This window comes from Bufo gargarizans, chromosome 1 (genome assembly GCF_014858855.1).
Source record: "Bufo gargarizans isolate SCDJY-AF-19 chromosome 1, ASM1485885v1, whole genome shotgun sequence".
NCBI classification, from domain to species: domain Eukaryota; kingdom Metazoa; phylum Chordata; class Amphibia; order Anura; family Bufonidae; genus Bufo; species Bufo gargarizans.
In genome coordinates this window covers 63416596-63430555 of record NC_058080.1, presented here as the reverse complement: position 1 = coordinate 63430555, position 13960 = coordinate 63416596, and the positions used below count along the sequence as shown (strand labels likewise).

The 13960-nt window shown below is 47.1% G+C and overlaps 1 protein-coding gene across 2 annotated transcripts in view; it reads left to right on the top strand.

Annotated features, from left to right (window-relative positions):
* Positions 1-13487, top strand: part of TRMT44 (tRNA methyltransferase 44 homolog) — a 47480-nt gene extending 33993 nt beyond the window's left edge. For both annotated transcript variants that reach the window (XM_044295824.1, XM_044295815.1), the window contains exon 11: positions 13148-13487. In XM_044295824.1, the coding sequence (XP_044151759.1) occupies positions 13148-13398 (251 nt within the window). In that variant the 3' untranslated portion in view covers positions 13399-13487. The remainder of the gene's footprint in view (positions 1-13147) is intronic.
* The last annotated feature ends 473 nt before the right edge of the window (positions 13488-13960 follow it).

Here is a 13960-nt window from a genome sequence, read left to right as displayed (position 1 = left end):
TCGTGCTTTGTGTTAACAAATCGATTTCCCCTGAAATGGGGTAAAAAAAAAATCATACCTCATTTAAGTGCGAATGCAATGAGCTCGACCGAGGTATGCTTACACGGGCGCCAAATTATGCAGTGGGTCAGGATATGGGTGTAATAGTCTATAGTTTGTTCGTGACCCCAATTGCAGCTTGCGCAGGTACTGTTGCAGGCCCCTTTAAGATGTAATAACTCGCGTACCAGGTTAGGAATGCCAGAGGGGGATAATGTCTCTGTATGGTAGTGATAATAGTGTCAACGGTGTCTCCTACCTGGGTGCGGCTGGACTCCTGGATCCTGGCTCACTTGCAATAAAATGAGTGTGGTGCTAGTAGGAGTAATAGAGGAATTTGCAGCAGTAATTGAGATCCAGACCTTGGGTAAAGTTCAAACTTGTCTTTACTTGTAGTAACTTTCATCCAAGCAAGGTACAGCTTTAGTCTTAGGTCCCAGCAGGTATTGGCAATGGTTGGCAGGAATTTATGCTTCTGCTCTCTCATGTACCTGGAGCTTTTCAGGAAAGGACGTCTGCTTGTAGCTCTAAACTGTGGCAGGAATTTGGCTTCTGCACTTTCTATCTTCTGCTGTCTGGGGACTGACTAGCTGAGGAGGAATATGGCTTCTCCTGGGTTCTGGTCTGTACTCACAGCTTTCTTCACAGGGTATGCTTCTTCCTGGAGCTGGAGTTGTCTGCTTGCTTTTTCCAGCTGAGACTGCAAGGCTCAGGCTGAGGATGATGATCAATGTCTCAGCCGAGACAAGGTCCTGGCTTTGAATCCTTATATCTGGGAGCTCCTACACGCACAGCCTTCCCCAACCAGGGGTAGCTGGCACACTAACTTAACTTCCTTCCCTCCCCATGAGGCAGGATATGGGCGCAGCCCACTTTGCTCACAGAAGGGGGAGCTAAACTGGAATGAACTATTCCAGCTCAGAAACACTAAACTAAATTAACTCCTTGCTAACACATTGCTGCCACCTGCTGGTGAACATGAAGAATGACAACAATATGCATTTAACAAGGCTTTCAATGCACATTCGTGAGGATATTATGTAAAATTCCATTAGATGACAATGTAAAGGCGCTTAACAGATTGTAGCGGGGTAAAAGAGTTTTGTAACACAACTCTGGGGTGTTAGACAAAGAACCCACCACCGCTACTCTTGATTGAAGATACCGCATTTGACGTCACCACACCTGCTGACGTGATGACGTCATGTGCTGCGCAATATTTCACACTGGATCTTCTTTTTTTTTTTTTTTTTATTTAATATTGTCTATATTTTTGTTTTATAGAAACATAGAATTAGTACATAGACGAATATCAATCACATTATGCATAGAGTGTAACAGTATATATCACATCCATCGCATCTATGTATACAATATAAAATTCATAAACATCTCTCCCCCCCCCCTCCCCCATTGGCTGCTGTTCCCCTCAGTTCAATCAAATGCAACATACAACAAATACATTAGTTATTTCTACGTGGCTCTGCGTGCAACTCTCCGATTCCTTTCGCTATCCTCGAATATTTTAATTTGTTGAAGGTATGAATCCCACTCCCTTAACGAAGTCTGGGAGGCAGAGCCCCAGTATCTGACCACTATAGCTTTCGCTACCATCAATCCTCTCATCCAGACCCGTCTAACCTGAGGGGGGACCTCCGTTTCTGAACTATAGTCTCCAAAAATCACTATCAAGATCCCCGGGTTATAGTTCATCATAGATTCATTTTGTAGGGCAGAAAAGACCTCTTCCCAATATTTTCTGGATCTTCAATCAAGATGGTGGCGGTGGCAGGCTCTTCGCGATCAAATGGATTGGGTATGGTTTTTATTTTTTGTGATCAGCTATGAACAGGACATCTGAGGGGTACAATGACTGGGAGCGGTGCAATTGCCGTTCCCTGTCATTGCACCCACTGCTTACAAAGAAATGCACTTCGTGAAGAAGTGATTTGTCATGAAGCAAATTTTTTTGTAAAATTCTGCAAAGTGTCCAAACTGAATTTTCAAGAACTTCACTCAACACTACTGATGACCTATCCTCTGTATAGGTTATCAGCATCTAATCGGTGGGGGTCCGAATCCCAGGACCCCTGACGATCAGCTGTTTGAGAAGGCAGCGGCACTCCTTTGAGTGCTGCAGCCTTCTGTCTGCTTTTCCTAGGCCGAGTGATGACACGCTCATCTGTCACATGGCCTAGGAGCAGCTCAGCCACATTCAAGTGAATGGGTCTGAGCTGTGATACCAAGCACAACCACTATACAATGTACGGCGCTGTGCTTGCCAAGCTGCAAGAAAGCAAAGGCGCCGCTGCCTTTAAAAAAAAAAGAAAAGTTGATCGGATTCCAGACCCCCACGATCAGATACTGATGACCTATCTGCCTTTTCTCGACGGCCCATTCTAAAGCAGCGGCTAGGCTCTCACATGTTCGAACAGTCCAGAACGGCAGAAGTGCCAATCCGGGCTGTTTAACCCCTTACATGCCGCATGTACCCGGTGACAGAGAGAGTGCACTCCCTCTGTGTCCCACTGGCAACCCTGCAAATGCGATTGCGGGGTTCTGATGTGTGTAAAGGCTGGGTGGGGCCTGGTGTAGGCCCCAAGTCTGCCTTGAGTGTTTTCTAGCAGGCTGTACACTGACATTAAAATGCAATGGGGATAGTGCATTATATTTTAAAAGCAATCTAAATATTGCCTGTTATAGTCCCCTTCTGGGACTATTACATGGTTAAAAAAACATTTATTAAATAAAACATTCCAATAAAAAAAATTGCAAAAATAAAATCACCACCACATGTTTGGTATCGCTGCATCTGTAATGACCCACACTACACAAATACCATGCAAATTATCCCCTACAGTGAACGCAGTAAAAAATAAATAAATTGAAGAATTGCTAATTTATTCTTAGTCACCACCGAAAAAATAACTTAATTTACCCCAAAATGATACCAATGAAAACTACAAGTCGTCCCACACAAATCAAGCCCTCGTACAACTCCATAGAAAGAAAAATAAAAAAGTTATAGGTCTGGGAAGTGGCGATGCAAAAAGATTTTCTTCCTTTTTTAGAAAAAGGGAGGAGGTTTTATTGCACAAAAGTAGTAAAATGTAAAAGAAAAATATGCATTTGGTATCGCTGTAATCGTACAGACCCAGAGAATAAAGATATTATGTTATTTATACTGAAAAATGAACGCTGTAAAATTTATAACATAAAAACTCAGTGGCAGTATTGCTGTTTTTTTTTCCCATCTCCCTCCCAGAAAGACATCATAAAAGTTAATCATAAAGTTATGTGTACCCTAAAATGACACCATTAAAAACTACAACTTATCCCATAAAAAAAAATCCGTCATACAGCTACATAGACGAAAAAATAAAAAAAGTTATAACTTTTGGAAGGTGACGAAGAAAAACGCTTGGTCAGTAAGGCCCAAAACAGGCTGGTCATTAAGGGGTTAAGGAGGGTTTCCTATGATTAAGAGACAAAGGGGGTCCATATACTGTTCTTACACAGTTATACCCAAAGTATTTACTATTTCGATGTTAGACAGTTCAGATATTTTTGTATTTTTCAGGCTTCTACTTTCTCTGCATCTTATAGGCAGTACCAGGCCCCCTGACAGTTCCCTTAATCTGGCAGTGTGTCCACAAAGCACAGTTTCATCCTTTCAGGGCAGGGACAGAGGCGTTTGATCTGTGCAGGGCAGGCATGGAAGCTGAATGTGACATACTTTCAGCTTCCTCTCGGAGACTGCACACAGAGGCGATGTTGTTGGTGCCTGGAGAAATGAGTAAACCAGGAGACTGTTTATAATCCCCTCTTCAACCCTGGACTTCTAGGAAATGCAGTATTAACCCTTCTTCTATCCTAAAACACTAGGGAATCAACTATTGACTTCTCTTCTACCGTAGTCACCTGGAAAACATAATATTAACACCTTCTATCCTACAATACTAGGGAATTAAATATTGACTCCTCTTCTACCCTAGACCACTAAGGAATATACTTTTAACACCTCTTTTATCCTAAAATACCGGGGAATGAAACATTGACCCCTCTTCTACTGTCGACCACTAGGGAATATAATAACGCCTCTTCTATCCAAAAATAGTAGGGAATCAAACATTGACCCCTCTTCTACTGTCGACCACTAGGGAATATAATAACGCCTCTTCTATCCAAAAACAGTAGGGAATCAAACATTGACCCCTCTTCTACCCTAGACCACTAAGAGATATAATATTAACACCTCTTTTATCCTAAAATACTGGGGAATGAAATATTGACCCCTCTTCTACTGTCGACCACTAGGGAATGTAATAACGCCTCTTCTATCCTAAAATACTAGGAAATCTAATATTGACCCCTCTTCTACACTAGACCACTAGGGAATTTAATATTAATGCCTCTTCAATCCAAAGTGACTAGGGAAACGAATATTGACCCGCCTTCTACCCTAGACCACTAGGGGATATAATTTTAACACCTCTTTTTTATCCTAAAATACTAGGGAATCAAATATAGGACATGTCTGATCCCGGGCACCACGCCAAGGTTTCTCAAGTAGCCCAGGACCTAACACTCTCCTACCTGAGCCGTATGGGCAATACCAGGAGCCAGTGGGCAAATTACAGGAGCATGAGGCTAATCGCTCAGTTTGAGGCTTTAGTAAGACCGCAGAGTGCACCTGTCTTTGCTATTATTTTGTTATATTGATTATCACATCCACATAATTGCTATCTTTTGTGTAGGATGTCTATTGTGGTACTTGTGGTTCGCTGCGGGCATCCTCCACCGTATGCATTTTTGCTGGGGATCGTCATAAGCAGCTGGCCACAAGTGCAGGATTCTATATATACATAGAAAAGGTTAGGCAGCACTCCTTCGCATGCAGTAAATAGTTGTACGGTGCCCGCGGTGGTCCCTCGATACAGGACGGATAAACAGAGAAAGTCCGCAGCACTCCTTGAAGTAAAAAATGTGCAGTTTTATTCACACATGTCAGAAAATTTACAATGTTTCGGTTCTCTCACAGAACCTTTCTCAAGTCAGGTTCTGTGAGAGAACCGAAATGTTGTCAATTTTCTGACGTGTGAATAAACTGCACATTTTTTACTTCAAGGAGTGCTGCGGACTTTCTCTGTTTATCCGTCCTGTATCGAGGGACCACCGCGGGCACCGTACAACTATTTACTACATATATGTGTGTAAACATCAGGGGATAGTTTTTAATTAACCCCCCATTCTAACCAAAACCACAAAGGAATAAAATATTATACAGTCTTCTACCCGAGACCACCAGGAAATGCAGTATTGACCCCTCTTCTATCCCAAACCACTAGGGAATAGATTATTAAAGGGGTTGTCCGGGTTCAGAGCTGAACCCGGACATACCCTTATTTTCACCCCGGCAGCCCTCCTGAGCCTGGCATCGGAGTATCTCATGCTCCGATGCGCTCCAGTGCCCTGCGCTAGATCGCGCAGGGCACGGGCTCTTGTGTTTTCAATAACACACTGCCGGGCGGTAACTTCCGCCCAGCAGTGTGTTCGGTGACGTCACCGGCTCTGAGGGGCGGGCTTTAGCTCTGCCCTAGCCGTTTTACTGGCTAGGGCAGAGCCAAATCCCGCCCATCAGTGCCGGTGACGTCACCGGGGTTCCTGTCAGCCCCATAGAGAGCCCGGTATGTCACCGGAACTCAGAAAAATGCCTTTGCCCTGCGCGATTTAGCGCAGGGCAAAGGAGAGCATCGGAGCATGAACTGCTCCGATGCTCCTGTCAGGGGGGCTGCCGGGGTGAAAATGGAGGGATGTCCAGGTTCAGCTCTGAACCTGGACAACCCCTTTAACCTCCTCTTTACCATAGACCACCAGAGTAGATGCCATTGACCTCTTACAGGATTGTCCAGGATTTTACTATTGATGGCCTATCAATATCTGATCAGCGTGATCCGACACCCTGCACCCCTGCTGATGAGCTGGAAGTACACAGCTCTGCCCATTGTGTAATGGGTAGTGCTGGTTACTGCAGCGCTGCTCCCATTCCGGTGACACCTGATAAATGGACTGATCGATGAGAAAATTCTAGACAATCCCTTTTAAGAACAGCAGAAAAGTCTTAATGGAGTTGAAATATTTAGTTGTTTTTTGTTGTATCCTTGGTACATATTGCTATCTGAACAATGCTGGGAATAAGTTGAGCTTATGCAGGTAGCCTACTTGCTGACAGTTTCCAAGAAGCAATGTCTTTGTTAGCTTAGTGCAGATACTTAGATACTGGACTGTACGTTTTGTAGCTTGAGGTGCACTTTATAAATGATTTTTATCTGCAGAGTGCACTCGGGCCGACCTCCTGTTATGTTACATAAGATGATAAAAGGAGCTCTCCGTAATCTGAGGAGCACATTCTGTTTTCTTGTGTTTCTCCTTATGAGCCATCAATACGTTTCTAGGTCAGAATAAATAGCGGTTCTGACCTCAGCTTCCCTCTGCTCTCCCAGGTAGACGGGCCCTCGGGCTAAGTGCAGGTTTATTTCTACCGGCAGCTGCATTTTATACCGACGTGTAAACTGCCGCCTAAATTTAATATTATAGTTACATAGTTATAACGGTTGAAAAAAGACATAAGTCCATCGAGTTCAACCAAGGGATAGGTGGAGACGCAAATCCCAGAAGGAAGTGAGACTCGAATTTCTACACGTTTTCATAAGCATTAATGTTTTTTACTTTTAGGAATTCATCTAAACCCTTTATAAACAGTCCACTGTTCCTGCTGTGACCACGTCCTGAGGAAGTCTATTCCACAGAGTCACCGTTCTTACAGTAAAGAAGCTTTGAACTTTTTCCTCTCCAGTCGGAGGCAGTGCCCCCTTGTCTTTTGAGGGCATTTGACATGTAACAGTTTTTCACTGTATTTTTTTGTGTGGCCCATTTATATACTTGTATAGGTTAATTATGTCCCCCCTTAGACATCTCTTCTCAAGGCTAAATACATTTCATTCTTTTAATCTTTCCCCCTTCACAGTAGTAATGCCCTCTGTGCCCCTTCACAGTAATAATGCCCATTGTGCCCCTCCATAGTAGCAATGCCCTCTGTTCCCCCTTCACAGTAATGCCCTCTGTTCCCCCTTCACAGTAGTAATGCCCTCTGTTCCCCCTTCACAGTAGTAATGCCCTCTGTTCCCCCTTCACAGTAGTAATGCCCTCTGTTCCCCCTTCACAGAAGTAATGCCCTCTGTTCCCCCTTCACAGAAGTAATGCCCTCTGTTCCCCCTTCACAGTAGTAATGCCCTCTGTTCCCCCTTCACAGTAGTAATGCCCTCTGTTCCCCCTTCACAGAAGTAATGCCCTCTGTTCCCCCTTCACAGAAGTAATGCCCTCTGTTCCCCCTTCACAGAAGTAATGCCCTCTGTTCCCCCTTCACAGAAGTAATGCCCTCTGTTCCCCCTTCACAGAAGTAATGCCCTCTGTTCCCCCTTCACAGAAGTAATGCCATCTGTTCCCCCTTCACAGTAGTAATGCCCTCTGTTCCCCCTTCACAGTAGTAATGCCCTCTGTTCCCCTTCACAGTAGTAATGCCCTCTGTGCCCCTTCACAGTAATAATGCCCATTGTGCCCCTCCATAGTAGCAATGCCCTCTGTTCCCCCTTCACAGTAGTAATGCCCTCTGTTCCCCCTTCACAGTAGTAATGCCCTCTGTTCCCCCTTCACAGAAGTAATGCCCTCTGTTCCCCCTTCACAGTAGTAATGCCCTCTGTTCCCCCTTCACAGAAGTAATGCCCTCTGTTCCCCCTTCACAGAAGTAATGCCCTCTGTTCCCCCTTCACAGTAGTAATGCCCTCTGTTCCCCCTTCACAGTAGTAATGCCCTCTGTTCCCCCTTCACAGAAGTAATGCCCTCTGTTCCCCCTTCACAGTAGTAATGCCCTCTGTTCCCCCTTCACAGTAGTAATGCCCTCTGTTCCCCCTTCACAGTAGTAATGCCCTCTGTTCCCCCTTCACAGTAGTAATGCCCTCTGTTCCCCCTTCACAGTAGTAATGCCCTCTGTTCCCCCTTCACAGTAGTAATGCCCTCTGTTCCCCCTTCACAGTAGTAATGCCCTCTGTTCCCCTTCACAGTAGTAATGCCCTCTGTTCCCCCTTCACAGTAGTAATGCCCTCTGTTCCCCCTTCACAGTAGTAATGCCCTCTGTTCCCCCTTCACAGAAGTAATGCCCTCTGTTCCCCCTTCACAGTAGTAATGCCCTCTGTTCCCCCTTCACAGTAGTAATGCCCTCTGTTCCCCCTTCACAGAAGTAATGCCCTCTGTTCCCCCTTCACAGAAGTAATGCCCTCTGTTCCCCCTTCACAGAAGTAATGCCCTCTGTTCCCCCTTCACAGAAGTAATGCCCTCTGTTCCCCCTTCACAGAAGTAATCCCTCTGTTCCCCCTTCACAGTAGTAATGCCCTCTGTTCCCCCTTCACAGTAGTAATGCCCTCTGTTCCCCCTTCACAGTAGTAATGCCCTCTGTTCCCCCTTCACAGTAGTAATGCCCTCTGTTCCCCCTTCACAGTAGTAATGCCCTCTGTTCCCCCTTCACAGTAGTAATGCCCTCTGTTCCCCCTTCACAGTAGTAATGCCCTCTGTTCCCCCTTCACAGTAGTAATGCCCTCTGTTCCCCCTTCACAGTAGTAATGCCCTCTGTTCCCCCTTCACAGTAGTAATGCCCTCTGTTCCCCCTTCACAGTAGTAATGCCCTCTGTTCCCCCTTCACAGTAGTAATGGCCCTCTGTTCCCCCTTCACAGTAGTAATGCCCTCTGTTCCCCCTTCACAGTAGTAATGCCCTCTGTTCCCCCTTCACAGTAGTAATGCCCTCTGTTCCTCCATCCCCCTTCACAGTAGTAATGCCCTCTGTTCCCCCTTCACAGTAGTAATGCCCTCTGTTCCCCCTTCACAGTAGTATGCCTCTGTTCCCCTTCACAGTATATGCCCTCTGTTCCCCCTTCACAGTAGTAATGCCCTCTGTTCCCCCTTCACAGTAGTAATGCCTCTGTTTCCCCCTTCACAGTATTAATGCCCTCTGTTCCCCTTCACAGTAGTAATGCCCTCTGTTCCCCCTTCACAGTAGTAATGCCCTCTGTTCCCCCTTCACATATAATGCCCCTGTCCCCCTTCACAGTAGTAATGCCCTCTGTTCCCCCTTCACAGTAGTAATGGCCCTCTGTTCCCCCTTCACAGTAGTAATGCCCTCTGTTCCCCCTTCACAGTAGTAATGCCCTCTGTTCCCCCTTCACAGTAGTAATGCCCTCTGTTCCCCCTTCACAGTAGTAATGCCCTCTGTTCCCCCTTCACAGTAGTAATGCCCTCTGTTCCCCCTTCACAGTAGTAATGCCCTCTGTTCCCCCTCACAGTAGTAATGCCCTCTGTTCCCCCTTCACAGTAGTAATGCCCTCTGTTCCCCCTTCACAGTAGTAATGCCCTCTGTTCCCCCTTCACAGTAGTAATGCCCTCTGTTCCCCCTTCACAGTAGTAATGCCCTCTGTTCCCCCTTCACAGTAGTAATGCCCTCTGTTCCCCCTTCACAGTAGTAATGCCCTCTGTTCCCCCTTCACAGTAGTAATGCCCTCTGTTCCCCCTTCACAGTAGTAATGCCCTCTGTTCCCCCTTCACAGTAGTAATGCCCTCTGTTCCCCCTTCACAGTAGTAATGCCCTCTGTTCCCCCTTCACAGTAGTAATGCCCTCTGTTCCCCCTTCACAGTAGTAATGCCCTCTGTTCCCCCTTCACAGTAGTAATGCCCTCTGTTCCCCCTTCACAGTAGTAATGCCCTCTGTTCCCCCTTCACAGTAGTAATGCCCTCTGTTCCCCCTTCACAGTAGTAATGCCCTCTGTTCCCCCCTTCACAGTAGTAATGCCTCTGTTCCCCCTTCACAGTAGTAATGCCCTCTGTTCCCCCTTCACAGTAGTATGCCCTCTGTTCCCCTTCACAGTAGTAATGCCCTCTGTTCCCCCTTCACAGTAGTAATGCCCTCTGTTCCCCCTTCACAGTAGTAATGCCCTCTGTTCCCCCTTCACAGTAGTAATGCCCTCTGTTCCCCCTTCACAGTAGTAATGCCCTCTGTTCCCCCTTCACAGTAGTAATGCCCTCTGTTCCCCCTTCACAGTAGTAATGCCCTCTGTTCCCCCTTCACAGTAGTAATGCCCTCTGTTCCCCCTTCACAGTAGTAATGCCCTCTGTTCCCCCTTCACAGTAGTAATGCCCTCTGTTCCCCCTTCACAGTAGTAATGCCCTCTGTTCCCCCTTCACAGTAGTAATGCCCTCTGTTCCCCCTTCACAGTAGTAATGCCCTCTGTTCCCCCTTCACAGTAGTAATGCCCTCTGTTCCCCCTTCACAGTAGTAATGCCCTCTGTTCCCCCTTCACAGTAGTAATGCCCTCTGTTCCCCCTTCACAGTAGTAATGCCCTCTGTTCCCCCTTCACAGTAGTAATGCCCTCTGTTCCCCCTTCACAGTAGTAATGCCCTCTGTTCCCCCTTCACAGTAGTAATGCCCTCTGTTCCCCTTCACAGTAGTAATGCCCTCTGTTCCCCCTTCACAGTAGTAATGCCCTCTGTTCCCCTTCACAGTAGTAATGCCCTCTGTTCCCCCTTCACAGTAGTAATGCCCTCTGTTCCCCCTTCACAGTAGTAATGCCCTCTGTTCCCCCTTCACAGTAGTAATGCCCTCTGTTCCCCCTTCACAGTAGTAATGCCCTCTGTTCCCCCTTCACAGTAGTAATGCCCTCTGTTCCCCCCTTCACAGTAGTAATGCCCTCTGTTCCCCCTTCACAGTAGTAATGCCCTCTGTTCCCCCTTCACAGTAGTAATGCCCTCTGTTCCCCCTTCACAGTAGTAATGCCCTCTGTTCCCCCTTCACAGTAGTAATGCCCTCTGTTCCCCCTTCACAGTAGTAATGCCCTCTGTTCCCCCTTCACAGTAGTAATGCCCTCTGTTCCCCCTTCACAGTAGTAATGCCCTCTGTTCCCCCTTCACAGTAGTAATGCCCTCTGTTCCCCCTTCACAGTAGTAATGCCCTCTGTTCCCCCTTCACAGTAGTAATGCCCTCTGTTCCCCCTTCACAGTAGTAATGCCCTCTGTTCCCCCTTCACAGTAGTAATGCCCTCTGTTCCCCCTTCACAGTAGTAATGCCCTCTGTTCTGTTCCCCCTTCACAGTAGTAATGCCCTCTGTTCCCCCTTCACAGTAGTAATGCCCTCTGTTCCCCCTTCACAGTAGTAATGCCCTCTGTTCCCCCTTCACAGTAGTAATGCCCTCTGTTCCCCCTTCACAGTAGTAATGCCCTCTGTTCCCCCTTCACAGTAGTAATGCCCTCTGTTCCCCCTTCACAGTAGTAATGCCCTCTGTTCCCCCTTCACAGTAGTAATGCCCTCTGTTCCCCCTTCACAGTAGTAATGCCCTCTGTTCCCCCTTCACAGTAGTAATGCCCTCTGTTCCCCCTTCACAGTAGTAATGCCCTCTGTTCCCCCTTCACAGTAGTAATGCCCTCTGTTCCCCCTTCACAGTAGTAATGCCCTCTGTTCCCCCTTCACAGTAGTAATGCCCTCTGTTCCCCCTTCACAGTAGTAATGCCCTCTGTTCCCCCTTCACAGTAGTAATGCCCTCTGTTCCCCCTTCACAGTAGTAATGCCCTCTGTTCCCCCTTCACAGTAGTAATGCCCTCTGTTCCCCCTTCACAGTAGTAATGCCCTCTGTTCCCCCTTCACAGTAGTAATGCCCTCTGTTCCCCCTTCACAGTAGTAATGCCCTCTGTTCCCCCTTCACAGTAGTAATGCCCTCTGTTCCCCCTTCACAGTAGTAATGCCCTCTGTTCCCCCTTCACAGTAGTAATGCCCTCTGTTCCCCCTTCACAGTAGTAATGCCCTCTGTTCCCCCTTCACAGTAGTAATGCCCTCTGTTCCCCCTTCACAGTAGTAATGCCCTCTGTTCCCCCTTCACAGTAGTAATGCCCTCTGTTCCCCCTTCACAGTAGTAATGCCCTCTGTTCCCCCTTCACAGTAGTATTGCCCTCTGTGCCCCTCCGTAGTAGTATTGCCCTCTGTGCCCCTCCGTAGTAGAATTGCCCTCTGTGCCCCTCCGTAGTAGAATTGCCCTCTGTGGCCCCTCCGTAGTAGTATTGCCCTCTGTGCCCCTCCGTAGTAGAATTGCCCTCTGTGCCCCTCCGTAGTAGAATTGCCCTCTGTGCCCCTCCGTAGTAGAATTGCCCTCTGTGCCCCTCCGTAGTAGAATTGCCCTCTGTGCCCCTCCGTAGTAGAATTGCCCTCTGTGCCCCTCCGTAGTAGAAGTAGTATTGCCCTCTGTGCCCCTCCGTAGTAGTAGTAGTATTGCCCTCTGTGCCCCTCCGTAGTAGTAGTAGTATTGCCCTCTGTGACCCCTCCGTAGTAGTAGTAGTATTGCCCTCTGTGACCCCTCCGTAGTAGTAATGCCCCCTGCACAGTAATATGCCCTGACACACGCACACCACACCAGCTTTTTTTTATTTTATTTTTGGAAGCAGCAGCAGGCTCAGCTCGGCTACAGTGTATATTTGCACACACCCTGTCTGTGAGACACAACACTGGTGGTCACTTCAATTCACTACAAGGCACACAGCTGTTTTCAGGAGGACTAGAGAGGAGCACTGGATCGAGCGAGCGGCAGCATAGATGGAAAGTTTTTTATTTTTTTCCTGCCTGGAGGAGGGTGAGCGGCGGCCGGAGGCAAGCATACAAGTGAGCGAGATAGGTGCGTGCACACTCCCTGACTCAGATCACGCACGCTACCTCATAGGCTGATCCCCCTGCTGCGACGCTGCCCACGTGACCTCCCCTCCTCTGTCACTGCTGACTGCACTCATCCCGCCTGAGCCATTCAGTTAATGATTCACTGGCAATGGCTGGCCGAGATGCTCTCCCACTCACAGTTCGCAGCGGCACTGCACCGCCTGTATAGCTGACACCCGGGGTGGACCGCCCCCCTTAGCCCGCCACTGCTAAGGGGGTGTCTCTGCTACACCTCAACCTTCTTCAGAATCGGTATAGAAAACTTAGTATGTTGATCTCTGCGTAACCACACACTTTGTCTTCTTTGCAGTGCGCAATTCGTTGGTTTCCATACGCGATTGGAGCCAAGAGTCGAGAACCTCTACAGATAAACGCAAGACAGAAGCCAAACGCAAGCTCTCAGCCAATACCTCAAAGACGCGACTTTGCTGGTTTTATGTCAACCACTCCGACAGCTGTCCTCGTCCCTCCGTCCATTGCCCGTACGCACACGGAGCTGAAGAACTGCGGCCATGTCCTTTACCTAAAAAGCATAAGACTGCTCTGCACCTTACATGTTAGACCATCCTGCTCACTGATTTTCTGTGATTTTATTTTTATTTTTTAATTAAACTTTCTGAAAATAAAAATTCAAGGAATGTTCTCGCTAATGATTGCCGTGATTCATTATCTGCAGTTTTTTGCTTTTATTGTTCTTTTTTTGCCAACACAACAAACAAAAATCAGTCTCGACACAATAGAAATAATATGAACTTCAATGACGGATATTATTATAATTCACATTTTTATGTCGAAGTATGAGGATAAAGTGACTGGCGTATATAAAGGTCTTATGTCAATTGTTGAGAACAAAAGGTGCGGGGTAAATTATAGCCTGCTGTACACCGCGGGAAGCCACATTTCAATAATTAGGCTGGTGACTCGAACACTTTGGAACAATTGGAGCATTTAACCTTCATTTCACACCGCTGTACGTCTTACACGAACGCTTCCAGATGTACTTTATGAAGATTAATGGCCTTTCAGTTGTTCTATTCTAGAGTCGTCCTTACAGACCATTTCCCCCTTCCTAAAAGACCTGTCACCTAACCTGACATGTCTGGTTTTATCGAATACTTGTATT